The sequence below is a fragment of the Apteryx mantelli genome, chromosome 1 (assembly GCF_036417845.1).
Source record: "Apteryx mantelli isolate bAptMan1 chromosome 1, bAptMan1.hap1, whole genome shotgun sequence".
In the NCBI taxonomy this organism is placed as follows: Eukaryota; Metazoa; Chordata; class Aves; order Apterygiformes; family Apterygidae; genus Apteryx; species Apteryx mantelli.
The window spans coordinates 26,576,063-26,601,900 of NC_089978.1; the positions used below are offsets into that span (position 1 = coordinate 26,576,063).

The 25,838-nt window shown below is 36.9% G+C and overlaps 1 protein-coding gene across 1 annotated transcript in view; it reads right to left on the reverse strand.

Moving 5' to 3' along the window:
• Positions 1-3,455: 3,455 nt before the first annotated feature.
• The window catches only part of LOC106500373 (NEDD4 binding protein 2 like 2), a 47,782-nt gene continuing 25,399 nt past the window's right edge, over positions 3,456-25,838 (reverse strand). The window contains exons 7-11 of the mRNA XM_067291124.1: positions 14,532-16,345; positions 12,028-12,113; positions 11,270-11,315; positions 10,152-10,341; positions 3,456-3,691 (exon numbers count right to left, since the gene is read on the reverse strand). Of these exons, the coding sequence (XP_067147225.1) occupies positions 10,181-10,341; positions 11,270-11,315; positions 12,028-12,113; positions 14,532-16,345 (2,107 nt within the window). The 3' untranslated portion in view covers positions 3,456-3,691; positions 10,152-10,180. The remainder of the gene's footprint in view (positions 3,692-10,151; positions 10,342-11,269; positions 11,316-12,027; positions 12,114-14,531; positions 16,346-25,838) is intronic.

Here is a 25,838-nt window from a genome sequence, read left to right on the forward strand (position 1 = left end):
AAGAAAATCTGACTTGCCTTAACATTACCATGACAGAAGCAAAAGAAAGAAATTAGAGAGTTTCCAGTTAAAAAAAAAACAAAAAACTTGGCAGTGTGGTATCACTCTCTCTCTCAAAGGCATACAAAATATCAGCCAAATACTAGTTAGAAATTAGTCTCTCATATATTACAAGGACATGTACACATTTAACTACAATACTGAAGTTGTGTTTTTAAGAGTTTGCAAATAGTACTAAATGTAGTGTTCACATACAATAAAAACGCTTAGTTGCCTGTGATGTGGCACACTACATTATTTGTGCTGTATTTTGAAAAAGCAAAACTGACTGGTGTACTTTCAACACACAAGCTGAATCAAGTGGGAAAATGGCAGGAAATAAGACATAAAATGCTTTGAAATTCAACAAATATATGAACAGGTTTTTAAATTAAACTTAAGCTGGCAACACCCTGCTAAAGATGAAGCAAAACCCCCTTGCTTTTTCCATATAAGAATACTTTGAGATTTTGACATTTGTTTTTATTTTAAGCATTCTGGAAGTTTGGTATTCAGTAACAGAAAACATGCGTTCAGAATTCTTTCTGAATAAATAAAGGTAGAAAGAAAATATTAGTGTTTAAATGACGTTTTCTTGAAATCAGACTAACTTTCCTATAGCCAGTGGTACTTCAGGTAAGTCTGAAACTGAGGGTATGACCAGCATGAATTATGCATCTCCCCCATAACATTTTCTATAATGTTCATGCTGGTAGAAGAGCAGTACATTTCAATCCAAGGAAAAGAATTAAAAAAAAAAAACATACACATGAAAAATGAAAGTGCAGCCACCAAGAAGTTGTAACATTAATTTAGAGATGCAAATATCTTCTAACTGCTTCTATGTATATGTAATATTTAAGTGGAGCGTGGGGACACACTGGCCTTTTGGACCATAGCGCAGCAAGGCTTTAGCAAGACTTCGGTCAGGTGCTGGTTCTTCAGCTGATGCATGATGAAAAGGGTGCAGGGAAAAGATAAGAAAGAGGAAACGAATGACTTGGAAAAACTTCACTGGATGAATGTTCTAGGTCTGAAAGCTGCAAAAGTGGGAAGTATTATTTTTGACAAGCACATGAAATTTAAGCTTCCTTGCTTCTCTTCTTCTCATTGATCTTTTCCCATCCTTCTCACCAGAGGTGAGATGATATTTGTCTTGTCATTCCTGCTCACTGTGAAGAAGTTTCCAGCCTTACCCATGACAGTTTCCCTTATAATAGACAAAGGTTGTTCTTTCTGATTAAATGAATTACTTTCTTTCCTCTATCCTTTACCTGTAACATTTTCCACTGTTTGATAATCTTTTGATCTGTCTTTTCACCTTCTACTCCACTCCATTCTCTATTTCCTGTCTCACCTGTATGACTTGCTATTTCAGCAAGTACTCCTGCTTTTTCTCTTAAAAAATAGCTATCCTTTGTGATCCCCCCTCTGCCCCCACTGGCCCCTATTCTTTCTGGTTCATCATGCCTTCTGGTTTCTTCACCTCTTTTATGGGTGTACTCATTTCTGTCTGCAGGTGAAAGTGTCAGCCACTTTGGCATAAATAACTAGGTCAACCCACAGCGCTCCATTTCGTCCTCTGCCTGGCAGAGGAGCCAGGCATCAGACCACCATGTTAAAGATATATACACAAAACATTTGGGAATTACGAGCCTGTGGGATAGTGGTCTGTGATTATCTGTGATCCTCCCTGCTGTGGGGTAAACAGTGGACACAAAGGGTGATTTGCGCCTGATGCCCATGCTGGTGAGGGGGGGAGGCAACGCCAGGGTGAGGCGGAGGTCTCACCACTCGACATGGCTCCATCCAAAACGATGCCTGGCGCGAGGCAGGAGTCTCGCAGCCTGGTGTTGTTAAGGGCAAAAGAAAAAAAAAGGCCAGCAGCCATTGACACTCTCTGCTGAGCTCGACAAGGACCAAACATCCCAGAGCGTTTGACTCAGCCCCACCTCGCCAAGAGTATAAATTCAGTGCATAAACAATCCTCCATTTGGAGGACAAGAACACCAACCTACGGACGGGTCGATGGGCCTGGACCTCTCTCCTCCCCAAAACAGGGACGCCTTTTTGGTAAGGTTTGCGCCTCCGACAACATCGGACGTTACCCCGGGAAAAATACCATTGTTGAAAGCGCTTAATTATCAATTTGAGTTCAGAAAAAGTAGAATTTGTTGCAGTAAGTGCATTTATCACCGGCAATCCAGAACCTGTTGATCTGTCGCTTTAATAAATTGTCTATTTTGTTCAACTTTGCGAACCTGACTCAGTGAAAGCCCTTTTGAGGAGGGCTCTGGCAGGCAAAGTAGATAACCCCTTTCCCTCCCTTCACACGACAGTAACAGAGCCACAGCAATACTTACATCAGAGCAATTTTGTGCTTCCCAATAAAAGCGATAACTGGCAGAGGTGCCTTGCCCTACTTACAACCTCCATGGAACAAAGAACATAGATGCCTTCAAACATGCCTCAGAAAGAAAATGTGGAATTCAATTCAAAAAAAATGGGATCAAATTCACCGCCTATGTAATTTAGTTCACTGTATATACATAAATATTCCCTTTTTTTTTTTTTTTTTTTGGGATACCTGTGTGGGCCTTACAGAGATACTTGCAAGAGCAAGATTTTAGATTTTACTCTTAGTGTTCATCAATCTCTGCTTCCTCTCTCCCTGATGAAATCAATATTCTACTAGCGCTATTGGGATAATTTCTTGAGTAACAGAGTTGTCACCAGTAAAACTGTTATTCTAGTTGAGGAATAAACACCACATTTAATCTTGAAGGGGAAAAAAATAAGGAAACAACTGCTTTTAGATTAGTTTAAATTTCTCCTCACATTATAAGGATTTTAAGTAAAAAATGGTAAAAGGAATATCACTAACAGAAACATCAAATCACTGATTATGAGCATTAGTTATAGATCTTAGTTATGACAAACCATAAGCACCTTTCCTCCAACATGTCTGGGTCAGCACTGCAGTGAAAATTTCTCCTTATTTCTATAGTTACAAAATGGTGTACTCTGAGGGAAACATTAAGCCTGGTTTCAGGAGAAAAAACAATGTAATTTGCGCACCTGCAGATGAAAGGAGAGATTGATGAAGACTTCTTCCACTTGATCTTGTGAAAAGATTGGGACATAATTATGAGTAATAGAAGCAGGATGAAAGATAAGTGCAAGCAGGAGTAGGATAAGCTACCTAATTAACAACGAAAGAACAGACACCTCTCCCTGCAGGAAGGCATCATTACCAGAAAGCCCTGACTCTTTAGTTCATGTGGCAGCATCTGAGATCCCAATACAAGTGAATTAAATACAAAAGCCTGAAGTTCACACCTCCTGCAGAGAGCCTCCTCCTTTGTGCTTATTGGTCTCTATTTTCAGTTTCTTTGTATCATACTTAAGGATGTATAGAAAAAGGCATAAATTCCAAATGGCTTCAGAAAGTGGCCTTTTGCCACATGCAAGTTATCTCAATTTCCATTTTTTATTTCACAGACAGAGAGTGATATCAGGGAGGGAACAAATGGTGGCCACAGATTCACACCAAAAATCTACACTGATTATTTTCTTCCAGGTTATTTCTTACATTTGAAATGCTTGATTGGAAACTGAGGTCCTTCCATGGTAGAATCAAAGTGAGAAATTTCTGTAATAAAAAAGAAGAGAGTCTGCTGAAATATGACAATAGTACAGATTACAGAAACACTTTAATGGTTGCAAATCCAACCCTCATACTAAAAAAAGGTCACCTGTCTTCAATATTTGAGGGGAAAAAAAAGTCTACTTCTTTCTCATACTCAACTGTTGGTACCTTCTTTAAAAAATTAAAAAGAATGAAGAGAAAGCAGACAGTATAACATGTAGGAAGAGTAAAAGAAGCAAGGAAAATGGAAAAGGAAGAGAAGAAAAAATTTTTTTTAAAGTCACATGCACTAGCTTCTCGTAGCTATTCAACCAACACTACTATAGCATAGCTACATCTCATAACTGTTTTATTATGTTTCATTTTGTTTTCTTCTGTTATATTCCCCTAGGACTTCACAGACCTCCACATTAAGGAATTTTGCATAAGGCAACAGAACAATCTGATTGCTATTTTCTGAAAACTCTATAAAGACTGTTCTGTGCAACTCTTATTCCCTCTGTTAATTATGCTTTAGGCCAGGATCTACTGGTAAGCACTGTAAAAGGCAGGTGAGTTTTTCTGTTCATAATTCTGGAGGGCTTTTTTATGCTTAATTTTGTTTAAAATTAGTGGTTAATGTCAATTGGTAGCAAAAACGTTTTTTATTATCGTTGTATCAAAACAGCAACTGAAAGAGGTTTGACCATGGGATCATACTTTTTGTGGCAATTTTGAAAGACTGATTTAGTTTTCTACATATCTTCTAGATTATATTTTGATGCTAGCCAAAGGACAGAGGAATGAATCACTGAAGCACCAGATTTGCAACTTTGTTTCTTCCATTTTTTCAGATCTTCTGCATTCCAGAAGCCTCAATTTACCATGAACACACTTAAGGAAATATCTAATGATTCAATACTTAATAACATGCTTAAAATCAGACATGCTTAACTGGCATTTTTTTTTTAGTAATTGCTTCATGTTACAAATGCAAACACAAGAAGCTAGGGTGGAAAAATGGATCTGTGAGTAGAAATTGCAAACAAGATTATCTTTTTCATCCATTCTTGAGAAATGTTTCATCTCAGGAACTGAGAAGTAAAACCAAGTTTTAGTATTAGTCAAATTTTTAAGATTCCTACTTCTGCATTATAGCAGGAGAGGTGTCACAAATCCATCCTCAATGTTTATGTTTTTTTCCCCCCCTTTTATCCATGTTGAGGAAACCTCATCAGACTTCTCTTTCCTGCTCAGTTTGCAAAAGCAAGGATGCCCTGCATCCATCACGGTTGGCTCTCCTTATCTTCTGCATCAAATATAAGCTAAAAGTTTTAAGTATCAAGGTTTTCAGAGGCTTGATTTCATGCTTCCTATCACTTCTCATTCACTATCAGTGATGGCTCCTGTCTCTGATTTGACATAGTTGCCAGTCATCTTGCACTCATTTTCAAATAAGCCATTTTCTGCTGCTGTATGTGCTTGCAAAATCCCCTCTCACAGACAACAGGAACATCTTAAGGTATGGTAAGGGCCTAAGCATAGCACTTGCTCAAGTGCAGAGGTCTTTGCACTGTATGCAAAAAAGTCTGATCTTGGTTTGTCTATGATTGCATACAGAGACAACTCCGAGCTTGATTTTCTGTCCACTAATACACAGCCCTTTTCACATTAGCAATTTCATGCTTGGAATTCTTTGGTCATTTCATCTTTCAAACCTGGCCCACAAAATGTTTAGTTTTTACTAAGATCAGTTCCCAAATGAAGCTCCCTGCATTGCTATACCAATACTTACAATAGTGCAAGAGAGGGCAATACAGCATTAGGAATTATCAGTGAAGACTGCTTCTTTTGGCAGCAGTGGTAGCTTATGCCGGTTTAAACCTCTGATGAAACTATTACACCTATCATATGCTTTTTCTTCTCCATGTCCCAGCTATATGTTCCTGCTCTTTTCTTGTGTCCTAGTGGATGCATGACTCTAGGACAATTTGTTTCAGCTTGATGGTCTGACTGAAAACTTTTTAGATGCCTTGATGGGTTGGTTCTGCATTGGATCAGAGAGCTGAACTGCTTTACTCCATGGCTGCAGCAGCACCGCATCCAACAAGGGGAAAAGACAGGAACAGCACAGCCCAGGAAAGGAGGAGTGATAACATATTGTCTCGTCAAAACAGTTTGCTCCTGGGTTTGTTGTGAAGGGAATGTCCTTGCACGGAGTTATTGCAAAATGGCTGCTACACCTCAAATACAGGCATGCTAGCTTTTATTTTGCAATAGTTCCTGCTGGCAGATAAACCCTTAAACTGCAAGCAATTTTTTTCTTCTTGTTCTATATTTGTATAGTATCGAGCACAGTGGAGTCCTGGTTGCAGGAGAACTTCTAGGCACTAAAATAATATTGTTTTCACTGATCTCAGCACTTTTTAAAATCGCGATCTCTTGCTTAATCTCCAGAATAAATACTGAAGTGCTGCCAGTGCTGCAATAAGGAGCTCTCACAACAACTTGAGATTAACCCTGTGTTTTCACAAAGAAACAAGAAAACTGTTCACTTTCTCATTTGCATAGAAACACCCTTACACAACCTCGATACAGAAGCATGATCATCTGGCTAACAGATTAAGTTGCATTTGGCCAGTAATGCTTATTTTTTTCTAAAACCTAAATTGACTGGAGTGATAGTATTAGCTTCATTTATTTCCTGTGGTTTAAAAAGCTTTCAGTAGGAATGCTTCAGTTTTCTCTTTTTTCTTTTTAATTTCTAACATTTTATGAAATCTAATCCATTTCAACATTTATACTTGTTCACCTGAGTAGTTTTACAGCCACTCTGGGACATCATTCTTGGTAAGTTTGATTTAATCAGCATGTAGAAAATAATGATTTTGTGGTGAGGAAAGATGACCCTATCCTTCAAAATCCGTGGCACCATTGAGAGAGCCTCTTGAAAACTCCAGGAGATATTTTTCACATACATTTGTGTTTTTAACATCCTAATAATTGTATAAGCATGAAGGCAGTCTCACATCTGAAGGTATGATTCCATGGTATGTGGTGACCTGATATAAAAGTTCACTGTCACCTAAGCAAGAAATCCTGTGCTTCCTCTCCTTGTTTTCAGCAGCACAGTCCCATCTGCTCCCTTCTCCTAGTTTTGGCACTAGTTGGACCTTACATGAGCTAATTTGATTTGCCAGCCCAGCAGAAAGCTATCCATTTGTTTTCTGTCAGGTTAGCAAGTTAAATTATACCCTTTTAATGTCAGCCAGCGAGTGCCAGAAATGGCAAAGTGGAGGGTGCTGTGAAGAAGAGAACTTCCCACTTCTGGCAGAAGTGAGCCGTTAAGATGAGCTCTGCTTGCATGTGAATCCAAGACAACAGACCACAGTTCCAGGGCAGCCGACACTGATCCAGCTTCTGGTGTCTCATCCCTTCCCTTGTACCAGCTCCAACAGACAGCAGGACTTTCCCTGACTCATTATGAATGTTAAATTGCAAAAAAATAACCCGACCTACTTCCCTCAATACAAAGCCCTAGCTGGTTTAGCATTCTGAAATCAAGAGGTTTGACAAGCACCAAAGCTGATGCACGGAGGGTGGGACCACGGGGCCAGGATCAGGGCTGTCAACCATTAGACAGAGGTTTTGGCTGCCAGCAGGGACCTGCAGCTTAACCACACAAGCTCAACACAGATCTTCATGACCAAATCCTTCTGTGCATAGTGTGCAACAGCTGACTATTTTTAAAATCAAACACTGACTAGGAGCCTTCCTTCACAGCAAAGCATACAGTTTTAGTTCAATATTCCTTTGAAATAACATAAGCAAACACAGTAGAGTATGAGACTACACTGTTTCATAAGGAACTGTGGTTTTAAAACCTTCCATAGAAAATTTTCAAGTCATTCTAGAAATGGCAGATGGCAGCTCAGTCACAATCATCCGATAATGTTTTGTTTCACGCCAGTTAGCGTTTTGCTCACAAATACACAAGACTGAAGACCACTGTCTCTGCATTCAAAACAAGAAGGAAAGAAAGGCTGAAACACTTGGGGATTAGGGTGCCAAAAAGAAAAGCAGGTAAACCTACTGGAAAAAACAGTTTGTTAGATGCAGCAATCAGATAATGGGTATAAGGCAGGATACTCTGCCAGCATATGCCCTTCCTTTCCTGAAGCAGACAACGAAAAAAAAAAATCAATTTCCAGGGTTTATCACAATTTTTTAATGGGGTGAAAGCAGCATTCTTCAAAAACTGATCACTTATTTTATTTGATGGATTTATTTAGCAGGTTATTACTAACAGCTACAAGTCCAAAAAAAGGGATCTGCAATGCAACATCCCTTAAAAATCCTAAGAATCAAAGGAAAGGAAAGGATGCAGCATGTGAGTGCAAGAGAATTACAGGTAGGAGAGAGAAAGAAACAGGAGAAGCTTACATGCAGGAGAACGCAGGCAGGGTGAAGAAGCAAGGGGAAACTGGCAGACTGAAAGAAGAAAAGTAGTTGGTTGTTTTGTCCACAGTGAATATTCAAGGCTTTCCTAAATTCAGGCTTTGGACGGAGATATGATGAAATGAGCAGCTCACACAGAAAAATGAATTAGAAGAGGTGCAACGCTAAAAACTTTGCACAATATGTGAAGCAAAGCAAGGTACAAAACCAATTTCAAGAATTAATATCCTCCACCTGCTCTGTGCTGCAACATAAAGCCTGCCAGTGAGTCCCAACCCTAAAAAGATTTATGGCTGATACTTTCTAAAACCAAATCCCTAGAATTTGCATACTGATATTCTGCAAGTTTCTTCCTTCAGCATAAAAACATTTTAATCAATAAACCTGGACATTTCTGGAGAGTCGTTTAGGTTACAAGGTTACAAATCTCTGCTGAGACCTTTAATCAGCATCATAAGAAAAAATCTGGTCTGTGGGGTGTCCACATTTGCAACATTATAAAATACAAATACAGAACTTAAAAAAAATAAATAAAATAAAGTGTGTCTGGCATAGAGCTAAGTATCTGCTGAAAATACTTTATGATTTAATTACCAAGTATTTTAGTATTTGATTACTGAAGAGGACAACAGTGCTTCTAGGTGTTCTAGATTTTATTAATGATCTATGCTGACAGAGCACCTTGCAACATTAGTGCTATATGTCCCATATGCTTTTGTCCCTTCCCTACAATGGTGGTTGGTACCGGCTAATCAGCAAGTGACATTAAATGTCATTTTTGTCATCAGTGATATAAAAATGCATATAATCAAAATTGGCACCCATGCAATAGATTGAAATTCCAACCCAAACTGTGCAGTTACTTTGTTTTAGTCACAAACTTCCCATGTGGAAATGGTAAATTAAGCAGCCTTCTAAAAAGTCTGCTTCCCCTTTCATAACTGTCCCAACACAGCACTTGCCTGCCTTTTTAACTCCTTCTCCAGAAGTCAACTGATGCTCACTGCCAGGCACAGGATACCAGATAACACAGACCAGAAAACCAGACCCCATATGGACACTCTAATGGTTCAGTTTATTATCAGCAGTATAAGGTCTAGATGTTAATAATTTAGACCTCAGGATCTGGAATTTTTGTTACGTGGCTCCACTTGCCCACCACACAAATTATTCTATTTCTCTGTACCTCAATGTCCTCACTCTAAAAATCACAGATTAAAGCATTTTCCACTTTGGAAAGAGCAACTAATGAAAAACTATACAGAAGTTAAGCCGGCTTTTTTCCACAACTGGATCCAAAAGTCCTTCCTTCTTAACACAATCTACCTAGAACGTCTACCATAAACGAACAGGAGAAACTTTGCCAAGTTACCAAAGGGTGCAAAAATTAGCAAGGAGAGAATGAGCATGTTAGTGTACTTTGTAATGCTCAGTAGTACACTTTGTCATACACAATGACAAGGTAGAGAACATTTATGAAAAATTAACGCTTACGTAAATGGAATCCTATTGCAACTTCCTGCTGCTGATTTTCTACTGAGAAGTAGAAAAAAACTCATGAATGAGGTTTTCATAACTTGGTGAAATACTGTTTTATTGTTTATACAATGATCGTCATAATTAGATCCCTTAATGCAGTCAGCCTTACTCCCCACAGTCAACAGATGAGGAAGACAGCACTGAGGTGACATGACTCACCACAGATCACCTCAGCAATGAAATTGGGAATAAAGTCTAGCTGTTAGCCATCCTAGACCACTGTTGTCACTTCCCTAGGAAGGTTTTTAGATATTGGGGGGAAAAAAAATCATATGGCTTTTATAACAAAACGCTGCCTCCTCTTTTCCCCAGTCTGGGGGGAGGGGAGGAAATGGGAGGGAAGAGCCTCAACCCTAACCTGAAGAAAAAAATTAAGTAAGTTGGGTGATATTAAATGCATCTTAGAAATGGTAACAACCAATGGTCTTCAGATGTTTGGTCAAATATAATACAAGAATGGAACACATTTAAAGGTGTGATTTATTACCTTCATGCAGAATTTTTTAAGATGGCCAGTCATGACTGATGAAATACAGTATCCAGGCAGCCAGTGCAAGAATGGGTCATGACGTTCTCTTCTATCACCCCTTGAAACAGCTCTGTTTCTGGAAGTGTTTCAGAAGAGTCTTGATTCTCTTGACAATTTTTATTTAGATCTTCAAGGCCAATAGTATCATCTAAAAAAACCCAAAAATACAAACTGCAGCCGAAGACATCTGAAATTGTTTTATACAGTCTCATTTCTATCATGTCAGAATAGAAGATTTCTAGAACAAGCCTTTATTTTATGAGAATGCTATTGATTTTACATCCTAAATGACCTATGAAATGAACTAATTTTTCAGCTGTCTCTGACAGTTTTATATATATATTCCCTAATTCTCTTCTTCCTCTCAGTTCTCAAGTAGCTCTCCTCAAATGAAGAGCCTCCTTTTCTCTTTATTAAGAACCTCATATCTCTTTTCCTATTTCAGGCATGAAATCGCATCAGTTTCCAGGGAGCAACTAGTGTGTATTTTTAATCGCTTATTATGCAGCTTGTGAAATTATATTAAACTAATATGGAAATCATGGAGCAAGACAAATGGTAACATTATCCCACAATCTACACACTGCAGGAATTTGTGTGTGTAGAACTCTGGAGCTTCTCAAAGACCTCAGCTATTTCTTGCTGCTTAAGAGCCTGATCTATTGTTAGGTTGACAACTTTCAGTGACTGTTAAGTTTAATTACGATGCTCAACTTTTCAGAGGAATAAAGTCTAAAGGAAGATGTTTTTCATGCTAAATGTCCTCCTGATCTGGAATCAGGTAAACTTGAGCTAAATATTTGAGTAAATTGATATGGGAAACTTTAAAAGGCAGAGAATTTCAACTCATGAATCAGGAAATATAAAATGGTGTTTCATAGCAACTATAATTCTGCCATACTATGTGTACAATCTATGGAGTCACATATTATTTAGCATAATCTACTGCATTTGCCCAAATAGGAGTGTTACCACTCATTTGCAATGAAAAACCTATGAGACAATTCAGCATTAACTATTTTCTCTTCTGAACAACAAATATTTTATACAATTTTTGTATCACAAAATACACTTACCAGCCAGGGCACTTCCATTCTGCAATCCATTTGTTTTCTGTTTCTCCTAAAATAGATAAGAATAGTCCAAAGAAAACAAGAGATTTTGTTATTTTGGGGACAGAACAAGATTTGTGTTCTATTACACAGTTACTATTTTACTGTAGTTACAGGACTTTTCTCATTTTCATTACTGGATAGTGCAGAGCTCCTCAAAAAAAAAAAAAAATAAAATAAATAAAAAAATAAAGCCTTCACAAAGCAACAGCCATAGTGGGAAATAGCAAAATAGTAATCTGTAAGCAACAGTTTCTAACTAGACAAGAAGAATTAAGTCCCAGTCAATCATCCAGAATGACTTCTCTACTAGAATTCATTCTGGAAGAGGCTGTGAGGGAGCTACTACTAGCAGAGGACGGCATTTTCTGAAATGATGGTAGAAAAATCATAAGGAATACATGGTAAATGATGGTAGGTTCTATTTAATGAACGTAGGCTGGGACAGGACACAAGTATCAGGAAAAAAGGGATTTTTATCTCCCTCAATTATATTATATGCATTTCTGAAGCTCATCTTTCAAAACCTCAGTCCTACCCAGCCTGGAGCTGGCTCTGGTAATATTCAGAAGAGTACATAAAATATCCACTTCCTCATTCCAGTTATTTAAAAAACAAGGTGAATTTACTAGCAAAGAACATCACCTTGTTTCATGAGTTGAACGACTCCTCTTTACACCTAGAATATTGGAAAGCTTTCCAAAATCTCCTAAAATTCGTACCTCCACAGAGGTCTTCCACAGTAAATAGATCATCTTTGAAATTTTCCAGTCAAGAGGTACTATATAATCATCCGGCAACAAGGATTCTGTAGAACAAAATATTTTTACAGTTGAGTATTCCAATCTCTTCATAGCCAAAGTATTTATTTTCGCAGACTTAAATATGGGGGGGGGGGGTTAATAAGCAGATATTTAAAATCAGCCAACAGCAGAATCAGAATTTAGGTTCTATATAGAATCTAAGGCCAATATGAGGGAGGGGGAGGAGAAAAAGATTTGGTTTTGGTTTCCTTTTTAGAAAAAGGCTTTCCTACTGTATTTTCATTTCCTCCACATCTCCCCTGAAACTATGCAAAACAAGAACAACAGAAAGCTTTCAGTCTGCAGATTAAACAAAATTTTAAAAAGACAGTGCAACGTAAGCAACGATCTTTACATTTTAAAATGTTTAATTACAGAAAGTTTTGCAACATCTTTAAACAAATTACTTTTTAAAATGCTTTAACTGTAATAACTCTTAACTGTAATAACTTTTCACTGTTTAAGAAGCTGAAAAGAGATTCTTCGTAGGAAAACAGTCTGAAATATATTCTGTGCTTATATGAGAATCATAAGCAAATAAATTAACTAAATATTTCATTGATAAGTATCCAAAGAATGCTTTACTAAAAAAATAAAAATAAAAAATTAACAAAAATTATTGTAATTGCCTGTGAGGCAGAATATCACAGTTCAATTGCACACAACTATAAAATATAGCCTTTCAATAAATAACAGGCCACAAAAAAGCCCAAATATTTTTGAAATTGGAGGAAAATTACAGTCAAATCAGAATGTGGCCAGGATTCTGCAGATAGCATTCACAATTTTGAGAAAAAAAGTTACAACCACAAACATGCAGGGCTTCAGAGAGATATCAAGGGGACTTTGCATCTCTTAAAGAGTATTTTCAAAGGAAGCTCATCTAAACACAAGAGCATTTCACCTGTTACCGATCACAGAGAGGTGTATGTACAGCAGACTCAGCTACATAGTAGTTGAGGACATTACTAACACCTAGCTGCTCTGTTATAGCTCTGTACAGAAAACCTTTTGGTGTGTGGTGCCAAATTTACATAAAGCAGCACTGCAGATTTTTTGCGCAACACACTGAATTTATAGGTACCATGCCTAGTAGTGCCGCCAGTGGTTTGCCATCACTGTTCTGGCAGGTAGTAATGCCATCAACTTTTATGATAAAAGCAAAGATTCTGGAAGTCAGCCTTGGCAGATAAACAGAACATAAGCTGCTTTTCAGCCATTGTCTTAAAATTTTGCTTGAAAGTATATGTTTAACTTTACATTCTACTGAAACCAATAGGGCTTATGTGCTGAAAAGCTGGTCTGTGTTTTCTAATCCTATTTGCAGGCCAAATCAAAGATAGTTTTTCCACAAAGGCTTCTGCACCTTAGTGAGCTGCAGTTATTAGGCCTATCTATAATATTTAGTTCTTGAAACAGTGTCTCAGTTCAAGTTATATATGTAAAAAACATTACCTGTTCAGACAATTTAGCTCCATTTCCCTCCCCCCTTTAAAAAAAAAAAAAACAAAAAAAACCCATGAATTGTTTACACAGGAATAGTCTCATCAAATTTGGGCCAAAAAGGTTTCAGAGTTTTGCACATAGGAAACATGGAACTTAGGGTTTAATATTTTCCGACCTTTCAGCAGGGGTATGTACAGCATGATATACTACAGTGATTTCCAAACAAATGTTTCTTGTTGTTGCTGGCTACAGTTATGTATAGTTACGTTAGCTTGCATTAATTTGGAAATCACAGTTGCCACACACAAATCCTTTGATGACTGATTGTCATACTTTTAACTACCAAATTAAAATGATTAAACTGAAAGTACAACAATATGACAATTGGAGCTCTGGAACGAAAGTATACAACACCTCTGATGCTTCTTAAGCACACATGATCAGAAGAATGTATTCGGTATTAGAAAATTACATTTGCAAGCTTGATATTCAATTTCAAATTAAATTAGATTCTGGGAAAAGTTTTCAAGAGTATCTAAGCCACATAACGGTCTATGAGAACTTTACTAAGTAAAGGAATGGTACTGTTTTAACAAAGTGAAATATAAAAGCAAGCGTATAAGTGTTACATAAGAGCAAACACTTTGTACCATGTTTTCATGTAATATTGCAATCAATTCATTAAAATCTTACTCAACATGATGTATTAATTCAATACACCTACAAGAGCCTCATGGTTTGGATTTAAAGTTAGTAAGCCATCATTACGAAAGAGACTGCAAAAATGAGGCCAAACTAGGCGCCATTAGTTGCAACACCAACGGCACCTTGGACAGAAACTGAAGAAGAGTTTAGGTGAAATTCACCAAGAAAGCAGTCATTCCTTACAATAAGGCTAAAATTTGATTGTTACCTGCAATGAAAATGAATAGTTAATCACAGGGGTTTTTACACTGAGGTAGTAAGAAGAGTATTACCCAGTGGAAGGCCTGGAGAACCAAAGAGCTGCACAAGCTGAAAAGCAAATCCTAATGATAAGGGAAGTCCCAGAAAATTAGGTTTCACGTTCACATCTTGCTTATCTTTGACCTGTGAAGCCTCTGATGGCTCAGGGTCATCTACTTTGTGCATATTTTCACCACAGGTTTCCAATATATTAGAACCTTCTGGATATTCAGAAACCACTTTAACAGAAGACAAAATATCTGGTTTGTTAGTTGTAACCTCTGAAGAGGCTTGTTCACTCGCACTCTCTCTTTCATGAACTGCTTGTTGCTTACGAGCTCTATCTTGCTCCTCCTTTGTCCTGGAAATAATACAAACACTTGGCATCAGAGAAGAATCAGATTGTCCCAAATGGCTACACGAAACATCACCTAATGGAGAATCTGCATCATGGGCAGGTAAGGAGTAGGTTGTCTCATTGCCATTGCAAAGTGCAGAATATTTCTGAGATGTAAAGTTCTTATGTTCCTCTCCACCGTCTTTGTTCAGAACTCTCTTTTGCTCTGTTTCGAAAACGCTTTTTGAGGGGACATCATCTCTTAACTGGACTTCCTTCCTTCCCTCTGCATTGACAGCAATCTGTCTTGGTAGATTGAACTTTGGTGCCAAATTGAAAATTCTTTTGTATCTTTTCCTCTTGGATGTAACTGGTGCAGGACCATTTCCTGGAGTGTTTGCTTGACTCAAACAGTGTGTGAAGGTGTCCCTGAATTCCACAAGTGAATCAACGTGTGTTTCACCTGCAGGAGAGGCACGCGGACCATTGCTTATTACGTTACCAGTCTCCTCAGTTGCCGTTACCTTTACCAGTGGATGGTTTTCCTTTACCAGTTCTTCATAAGATTGATGGCAATTTAGCTCTGTTGAGCTGTTAGTACGAGCCTGTTTGGGTTTCCTCACTTTTTTTTGTCTTTGTTCACCTACAAATTTATCCTCAGACCAAGAAGAGAGAGAAACTTGTTTATCAAAGTCCAGCTGCAATTCCTCAGTAGGTAAATTAATTGAAAAAAATGCCCAGACATTAGAGCAATTCTCCTCTCCTTTTAATGCATGTTTCTCCTCTGTGTTATTATCAGACATGTTATTATATACCTCTGAATTGTAACACAGAGAGATTTCTTTCTTTTCACCATTCAAACTTAAAAGCTTAGCTTCCATGTCAGGTTCACATGTAATTAGATCTGAGCTAAGTTTGTTTTTTGTGCCTAACACCACAGTGTTATAATCAGCACAGCTGCATTCTGTTTCTTGGATGGAACTTTTATCATCATTTATTTTTAGGAAACTGCTCTTGCTTTCTAAAACACTTTCTTTCTGCCTTTGGTCTGTTTCCTGATCATCAAATGCATATTTGGTTAGGTTTCCATTAGAAACAGTTTTTAAATTTAATAGAAATGAACTGGCACTTTCCACAGACAATTCATTTTTCAATGCACTGTCCAATATAGCTGACATCTCAGATCCAGTAATAGGAGACCTTTCTCTTGGAAACACTGTGGCTTTTAGGCTCTCATTATCACCATTAGGCTCCTCTTCACAACCCATTATTGGATCCCCTGGATCTTCACTAAAAGTACACAAAGATTTTCTGTTTTCTTCCTCTGAGTCATCGTCTTCACTTTCTGATGTTTCCTGGCCATCTGGAATTAGATGATGAGCTGCTCCACCTAACTTTTTCTTTGTAATTTCTATTTGATTGCCTTTCATTTTTTTGTTTCTTTTTCGCTTTTTCCTCTGCTTCACTTTTGTCAATTGGCGCCCAGGGTTCTTCTTTAAAATTGTCTCCCTATGTGAAGAATAACAGAACTAAATGTGAAAGAAAATATATTTTAATAATTGTATCTATGTGGTATTCACTTTGAAGAGTAAGTATTTTACATTAGTATGATTATCAAATACAGATCACCTGCTTTTTTAAATTGATAAAATCCCAAATTTAGAAATTATATTGATTAAACATGAATGCACACTTTTCAAACAATTTTTGAACATTTTTTAAACCCATTTAAATAAATATAGCTGCAGTCTCATCAATTTTAGATCCAGTTGTTAAGTAGATCTACTTTTACAAGAAGTATCAAAAATCATTGTCAGACCAAACAACATGTTTCTGGATGTCTTTCTAAATTATGCTTGAATGATAAATACCAAGTATTAGTGTTAAAGAGGTATTGCTATTCTGAAATTTCATGAAATGTCATGCTGAGCAGAAAGGTACCAAATGGAGGATCTGGTAAGAAAATGTCATCTATTAAGATTAAATGGATTATATTCAGATTAGTTGCATCCAGAAGTTCAAAATACTTTAAAACAAACAAACAAACGAATAATGTGAAGATACAGTGACTACAACTCTCTGAGACTTATTGCTCAACATATTATGAGCGTACATATACTTATTTGAAAAAAATACTTCATTTTTTATTTGAACCAGAATAACACACTACAGATATATTAACTTAGTTGTAGGCAATTACATAAGATTAATTTTCCAGTTCTTTTCAGCACCTCTGATTTTTTTTTCTGTATTTCTCATCAAATTCAAGAGATAGCCCTAACAATGACTGTTCTGAAATCTTGACCTTGGTCCTTCAGTCAGCTAACCCTGAAATGAAAATGAGTACGGAAAGCCTAGTCCGGAAATCTAACTTCTCCTGAAGCTACTCTTCAAAGAGAGACTGGCGTTTCAGAGTTATGCTTGATTGATATATCGTCATGTCAAAGATCTGCTGCTCTTATGAAATTTTTTGTTCAGGATGGCACTTCACAGAATACACTAAAAGAAACAGGAACAGCAAAAAGAATCACAGCGTAAAGTTGTTGTTGTTGTTGTTTTTCCTGCACATTCATATCTAACACAGGCTGTTTTAAGTGTGGTATCATGGAACTTAAAGAGAAATAATAAAAAAGGCATGTGTCCCTGTGGAGGGGATGTCAATACCATCAATAGGCAGCCTGGGACCTAAAAGTCACCTACAGAGACCTATTCTTACCCTTTATTCATTCTTAAATTTATTCACTATTACTCTCATTTTACAGAAATTATTTTGAAGTCCATAAAGCAAATCCTCCCAATTCTCTGAGTTGGAAACAGTTCAGCAGCCTTTTAGGCCTCAGTATAGCCACGAAGTCACTTAACTGGAACTGGGTTCAAAAGTCTTGATTCCTTGATATTGCTGCAGCAAGCACCGTGGATCTCAGAAAATGTTCTGTTAAAAAGCACACAAATTTTATTCCCCTGAAATGGCATCCAGATGAGAAAACCTACTAAGAAATGGGACTTCCTTCAGGTGTTGGGCATTTAAATATACATGGTGCTTTCACGTGAATAATGAAAACTGACTTCTTTCCCAAATCAGCATATTTTCTATATGGGGGCAAACACCTACACTGCAGATGCTTAAAATTAGCTGAGATGAATTTCACCCCAAATTCCACTTGCAGTACATTCCTTACTCAGAAACATGCTCCCTCGTCTGCCTGAAAAGAGACATGGGATGCTAGAATAAGTTTTAGGATTGAATAGATGTTATTTGTCTGTTTAATCAAATGATATAAGAACTAAACATCTACTTTGGTTGTTGGAAAGATTATTATGCATACCTCTGCTTTGCACAGACCATAAACTAATCACGAAAGCTGTCTTAAATCCTGACATTAACTTTCCTCTTCAGTCATGAAAATTACATGGCTATTAAAAGTATTTTTTTTTGAAGCAATACAAAGTTCTCTGAAGTTTTCAAAACCATAAAACCCTGTACTGATGAAATACAAAACAATGTCCTGTTTTTAATTGTTTTTGAAAGGAATGAGGAATAAAACATCAGACCTGTGCACCAATTTCAAGAAGAATTTAGTATTATGTCTAATGGCCCTTGTGCTGTTGTAACACATCTGCACAAGTGACTACCACATTGCCAATATCAGCACTGGCATAAGAAAGGCTGAAATCCAGAAGCAAAGGAAAGACTTTTCTGCACTTGATATTATCCTAGGTCTGCTCCTACTTACTATTCACTTTTCCCAGACATGAATTTGTGCTGCTTCTCATGGAAAGGAACTTCTATAACATTGATTCAAGCATGTTTCTGGTACCTAACTTCCGATACATCTTAAAGCCCTTTCAAGACAAGCCTGAAAGAGACCTTCTTAGGTTAGGATGTTACACTAAAAGGTACTGAGGAACCCTGCAGAAATGAGGAAAAAAGTCTCAGAGTTCAGAACATTTACTTCCTCTCCTCACCGTTAATGCTGACTCAGGAGGAGAAAAAACACTGGACAGGACTCACTTTAGCATGCAAGAACTGAAACATATCCACCAAATATTGGGAAAAGAACATCCTGGAAGATCAAGAGAAACTAATAGCTATTATTTCATTGAAGTTACTGCATGTCAAAATGATAATGAATGCAAACATTGATCCAGGCTGATGATTTAGCATATATGAAAAAACAGCTAGTATAGTGACATTCAATAGTTCAGATCAAATACAACAACCTTGCCATTCAAAGGTCCTACCCTGGAAACAGAAAGGTGCCATAGCAGTTCAGCAAAAGTCTCATTCTTTTCCCTCAAGATTCAGATTTCCTAAAGAAAAAAAACTAAAAACAAAAGTAAAGTGATGGTACTGCTTACTGCAGAACAACAAAATTGACTTCACTCCTCCAGACAACTGCTCTTCTAACCAAACACTTCCTCAAAGAAACAAGTCTGTAACACTCTGTAATGCACTATAATGGCATTGCTAAAACTTTTCTAACTGGGGTATATCCATTACCATGTTGAGGTTTTGCATTTAATAAAACAAATATGCCTACTAATTTTATGCAAGTTCCTTCTCTTTCTGAGTCCACCTAAAACTCTTCAAAAGAGTTTGCCCTACTGTAAAACCATATGGCACCCAAATGCTGAGAAAATTCAAGAACAAGCATGGAGATAGGCTTGCCTTCTTTACAATGACATTTGTTAGTAGTTTGTTTTTAACACATGGTACACACTCAAAGGAAAAAATAAGTGTAATTTAATTTGTTAAATTTTGCTATTATGTTTTTAAAAAACTGTTCATTTATTACTGCACAGTAATCTGAACAGATGTAACAGATCTGAAAAGATGTAACAAAAGATGTTGCTGAAATAGGATTTTAATTTCTCTAACAATACTTTGAAACTTTTCAGCCTACCACTTAGACAATATTAAAATAGTTTTTTGCCATCACTGTCTTCAAGGTTGTGACCTAATGCTCAAAATAGCACTGTTCAGCGTGGCTGATAGTCAGTAGTCAGTAGAGACTCTTTACTGGAAAAAGAAATGCATTTTCACCATAGCCAAGGCAGAATATGCAAAGAAAATAATCTACAGAAGTTTGCCACATTTTCCCTGGAAAATGGCAAAACCAAAAAAGGTTTACTTAATCAATGATTTGCAGTTTTACAAACCTCAGCTCTAGCATACATCTCAGCTGACAGCATCTACTTGATATCAAAAAAAGTCTGCAGTGACTGCTGTAATGAAATACAGAGGAATTGGTAAATTAAAAAAATGCAACTATAAGAATGACATTTAGTGTTAAGGTACATGCTACTTAAAGAAATGTACTATTATCATTAATCCAAAAAGTCTCTGGAGTGGGTTTTCAACATCAAAATTACAGCAGAGCTGCTTATGCAAAAAGATTTCTACTGGAATACACTGCATCTTTCTTACCTGCTAAGTCCAAGTGCTTTTTTGAATGAACACTCTCTTCCTTTTGATCTAACTGCACTTCAGCAACAAACAGAAATCGAAGTCAAAATTTTTGATTCACAACAGAAGTCACTGTATCAGCTTTTTTGTTACATATCTTGCCTATAACTAATGATTCCTCAAAATCAAATGGAATATTAGTATTAGGTGATTAAACGACTGGAAAATAAACACATGTAAAAAATCTGAACCTTATACTTTAAAAATTGCCCTTCATCATTACTGGGTTCCCTGAATACTGAGGTTCCATTAGACAGCTGAGCATCCAGCTTAGTTCATTGTTGCTGAAGAAACAGCCTTATTCTCCCTTCTACTTTGTCCCAGATGTTGTCCATGCATTTCCACCACCTGTCTTTTGCTGGTTCTAGCACAGATCTACCTCCTTGTGGGTGGATTTAGCTGCCCGAGTCAGCATGAAGAAAGAAACATAGTACTTATTTTGTTGTTGAGCTGATTTAACTCCGGAAAAAGAAGTAAAATTAGTGCCTGGCTAAGACAAAGACAAAGGAAGTGGTGGGAGCAGGGTTGCCTTTCAGCCCATCTTGTGGGATTTCACCATAAATGATTCATAAGAAATGTTTACAAATTACAGCTTTGTAAATCAATGCCCCCTACCCAAAAATCAGTAGAGATCCTACTAATTGGATTCAACCCAAAGTAACTCACTATTCATTCTTGGTCTCCCAACAGCATTGTCAGCAATGGTGAGATTTAAATCCTCACTTTCATATGAGACAATAATCTATCGCAATGCTCAAAGAGCTAATCTAATTTTTATATAATTTCTATAGGAGACATGTTTATATAATTCTATGCAATGTACAGTCAGGCATCAGGCTGATGCCCTGTTATAGTCCAGACACATGAAAGGTTGACATAGAGAGTATACACAGAGAATACCGTACAATTGGTTTGACCAAAGCATGTCTTTAGAAGCTGTTCATATAGTCAAATACATGCCAAAGTACAATCACCTTACTTCAAAGAAAAAAAAAAATTGCCTGAAGTGACAGTCATATACATTCAGTTTTCAAATGATGGTCCATTCACTCCACAAGAAGTTCTGTATTGGGTAATGTGACTAATTGAGAAAAAGATCTTTGTCCTGCTTGGCTAATGAAAGCCAGAAATGTCTTCTGAGTAAAAGAGCAAACTTCCCATTTCAACTTCTTAGCTGTGGAATATACTGATCAACATTAAGGAAATCCATCTTGAAGATACTGATCCTAGCTTCTGCCCATTATCAAACCTCTACTTCCTGAATAAGTGAAACTACCCAAAAGCTGCTTTCAACCTCATTTAGGTGCCACAAATACATCTCACCTGATGCAATTCAAAATTCATACCAGGACATGAAACGGAATCAGCAATACATGTACTGATAGACGCTAATGGATTTTTGCTGTTTTATTGGACTTCTCCGCAACATGGCTCAATGTTAAAAAGCACGTTAAAAATAAAACAAAGGACCAAGCAAAATGCTACAAATTATATGAAACCAACTTAAAGGGATGCACTTACAATACAGAGATAGGAAACTACAACTCTACCATCCACCTTCTCATTCATGAAGGTTTTAAAGGATTAATTTTCACTTAAGTCCTTTCTGTCAATGTTTAGACAAAGAGAACACTATGGACTTCAATGCCAATGTGCGCACTGGACTGAAAGTACAGCATGAATATGTTTTCATGTGTGATAACATTAATTCTATTACTTGGATAACATCAGCTCAATGATGAAGACAATCAGGTTGAAATTAATCCAGGCCAGATGAGAAATATGCTGCATCAAAAAGACGTTTGAAGACATGAACTATGGTCAAATTTGCACTGGTTAAAGAACTTAAGCGTATCTGCTGTTTTCATTCCAAATGAAATAAAAGTTATGCTGCTTTTACAGATTTACCACATTGTATAATGTATATAAAATCTAAGTGGTTCAAATACAAGACTACTGAATATGAGTGGACCCTTGATTTTAGACAAGATTTTCATTCAAAAATTAAATTCTGTGAGCCACCTCACAACCCATTTTAAAGTCCCTTTCCCTTATGATCTGCTTGTCAGGGATGCTGCATTTCAGGCATGTGCTTATGCAGTTCAGCTCAAGAAGAGTTACTCAGACAAAGGCAGATTTACTGAGGGTCTCATGAGGCTCTCTGGGCAACCTCTGCCAGTGTTTCACCACCCTCACAAGGGACTTTTTTTTCTTCCGATTGTAGTTTCCTATGTTGCAACTTTTGTCCATTGCTTCTTATCTTGTCACCTCTGAGAGGAGTCTGGCTCCATCTTCCTTATATTCTCCCATTGGGTAGGTGAAGACAGCAAGAAGCTGTCTTAGACTTTGCATTCTCTTCTTACAGCTGAACAAATCCAGTGCTTCTAGCCTCTCCTTGTACATCATGTGCTTCAGGCCCCTGACCCCCTTGGCAGCCCTCTGCTTGACTCACTCTGTTGTGTCACATCTTACTCGTACTGAGGAGCCCAAAGCTAGACATTTTCAACAGGGGCACTACAGGCTAATCAAGCACACGTAAACTAAATTCTTCTCCTTACTGCTCACTCCTCTAAAGAGCAATAGAAAATAAAGCCATAGTTTTGTATCTTTACTCACAAAAAATCCATTCCTCAAGATCTAGGGCAAAACAGGGCAGCATTATGGATATAACCGAAGATTTTTAGATTAGAAACAGGAACTCAGTCTAGACTGCTGGAAGGAAACAAAACAAAAATACAGAACAAAACATAATGCCCTAACTGTGCCTTCTATATACGTATATAAGGAATTCTATTTATACACCTGTATATATAACTTGTCTTTTTCTTACCTCTTGTAACTAACTTGAATTCAATTTTTATGTACTTTAAATCCTTTCTGCTTTGCCTACTCAACCTCTAGAGTGACTAAACTACAAGCAGTTCCTTTGCCAAGATTAATCCAGATTCTCCTCCTGAAAAAATATTTTTTTGTTGTTGTTGAAATTCCAAGAACATTCAGTTCATAGCTTTTAGCACTTGAAGACCAACAAGGATAAATGAATTTTGCTGCAAAGCCGTAAGCAGTCTTCTAATGGCAGATTTCATAGTTTTGAAACTTTCTCAGGTATACTTACTGAATAATTTGAGCAAGTACCAAATAGCTTGATCTATAATCTGCAAATGGAGCTCAAATCTGTGCATGTCTCACTTCAGTTAAAAGATCAGATGTCTTCACTTTTACTTTCACTAGCCATGAAAAGCTTCTGTTCATCTTAGAAGCAAAGTGAAACTACCAGGAAAAATGCTAGCTGGGGAAAAAGCTGAGTAGCCTGTCCACTCTAACTTAGGTACATGATCCTTCATGGTAAGGGCAAGATGTGGGTTAACTGTTCAGTAACCTATTATGGAGGTAACAGAGAGAGTTCAGGTTGCTATCAGGTTCCAAAACAAGCCCTATTTAAATTCCATTACAATCTTGCCATGCTAAAACTGACAGCTTTACTGAAATGGCTGTTTCTACAAAACATAATAAAATTGGTGAGAAGGGCTGGCTGCATATTCTTTTCCAGTTACAAGTAAATATGGTTATTCTAAAACAAGGCTATTTTTATTCTTTTTTAACCCCAAATGCATAAGGGTAATTTCAAAAGAAAATTCATAGAATTATTCTTAGAAATAAGAATATGTACTCAATGCTGGTTATACTGAAAGACAGACGATACAAAATACAGAAAAGGAAACATACATCAGGCAAAACCTACAGCTGACAGAGAAAAACACATAAAAACAATTAGAAGTATCAAGAACAAAAGGACAGCCTAACACTATTATAGGCCTACAATTAAATGAAGACTACTTTTTAATGATATGATAAACCCCCTAGGAAAAGAAAAGATTGTTTATTCACGTTAGAGTCAGCTAAAGTAGTGCTTTTTAGTCTGTTAGTAATTTAGGAAGCGGTTAAACAACATCCACTGATGAATTCACATTTTTTAAGTCAGTAGGATAAGGTAACATGCAACCACATGCTCCAAAAAAAGGGTTCAGAAGATACTTTTCTCCTATGTTTCAATAAACCTTGGAATACTTAGAAAGTTAATGTTGGGCCAATTTGAAAAGGACAAACAGCATGACCCACATAATTAAAGAGAAGTTAGTCTGATATCTGTTTGAGGGACAGTAAGAGAAAAGTTGATGCTGAATTCAATTAGTAGCTCAAAACCAGAAAAATATCTAATGCCATTAAAAAGACTGCCAATGCAACTGAAAAAAAAATACTTCATAGGTACAATACATGACTTGGCATAATATGACATTGTTACAACAGCATTATGTATCAGTAAGGCACACATTAAATGGTCAAGGACCGCCTACCTGAAAAATGGAGAACTAGCTCTCTGGGAAGACAGCACTATCAAATAAAAGGAAGCTGCAAAGATCCATTTCAGGCCCAATACTTCTCAATACTTTTATTATGACTGATCCATAATGACACTGTCACAGTCCTACCGAAGAAAAAATGCCACTTGTTGCTTCTGCCCTATTACAGAAATAGATTAGACAGATTTGAAGTGACCTGACCCCTACAACCCCTGTTAGCTACTGCCTCATCTCCTAAATACTTAAAAAGGCAGCTGGTTATTTCTTCACACATTTTTCTGAGAACCGAAAATAATGTGACTTACAGAAAATTTCCTCCATTTAGCTTTATAAAAAGAAAAACAGAACTGATGTACAAGTAGTTTCTCACCTAAAAATGATTACTAAGGAGCTTTAATCTATCAAAAAAATTTCAGGTTCATACTGCACTTTTATTTCAAAAGGATGAGAAGATAAAATATTGAAATGAAAAAGCATCAATATGGAAACACTGAAGCAAAATATTTCCATATATCTGATCTAACATTTATTTGAACACTCCTAGACTGAATATTAATTCTGATTTTAGAAACTGCCATTTCAACACTATATGCCTTCTTATTGCTTCTTACTGGGAGTTGTAATACAGCCCCTCTGTTCTTTCATATGGAAAGCCCTCAGTTCTCATCATATACCTAGTCATGTCCCCACCATGATGTGCCACACGCAAGGGAAGCATTTCTTCCAGAAAACTCAATTTCTAGGAAGAAACAGGTGTTCAAACTACACCTATCATACATGAATGTGAAAGTACAAAAGTACAATTTTTTTTTCTGATTTATTGAAAATGAAACATAGTGTTCATCTCAAAAAAGAAAATACTGACAGCCTAAATTACATCAAGAAAGAGGGAGACAGAAAACAAGCAAATATAAATGTTATGGGTCTCATCTCAGCTAGACAAAGCCTGATTTTCGGTTATCTATTAGCAGAGAAACATAAAATTCTACAATGTCTGTAGAAGATTTCAAGAGACAGAAGATAAAATCTTGGCTTCCTTCTTTCATCTTAAATAAAAGCTTAAAAAAAAAAAATCATGTAGCATGGTCAATTATATTAAAATGGACTAAAAAGGACATTACTATCAGAACAGAAGACAGAGTTCCTCATAGGAGACTATTTAACGTCATTCACT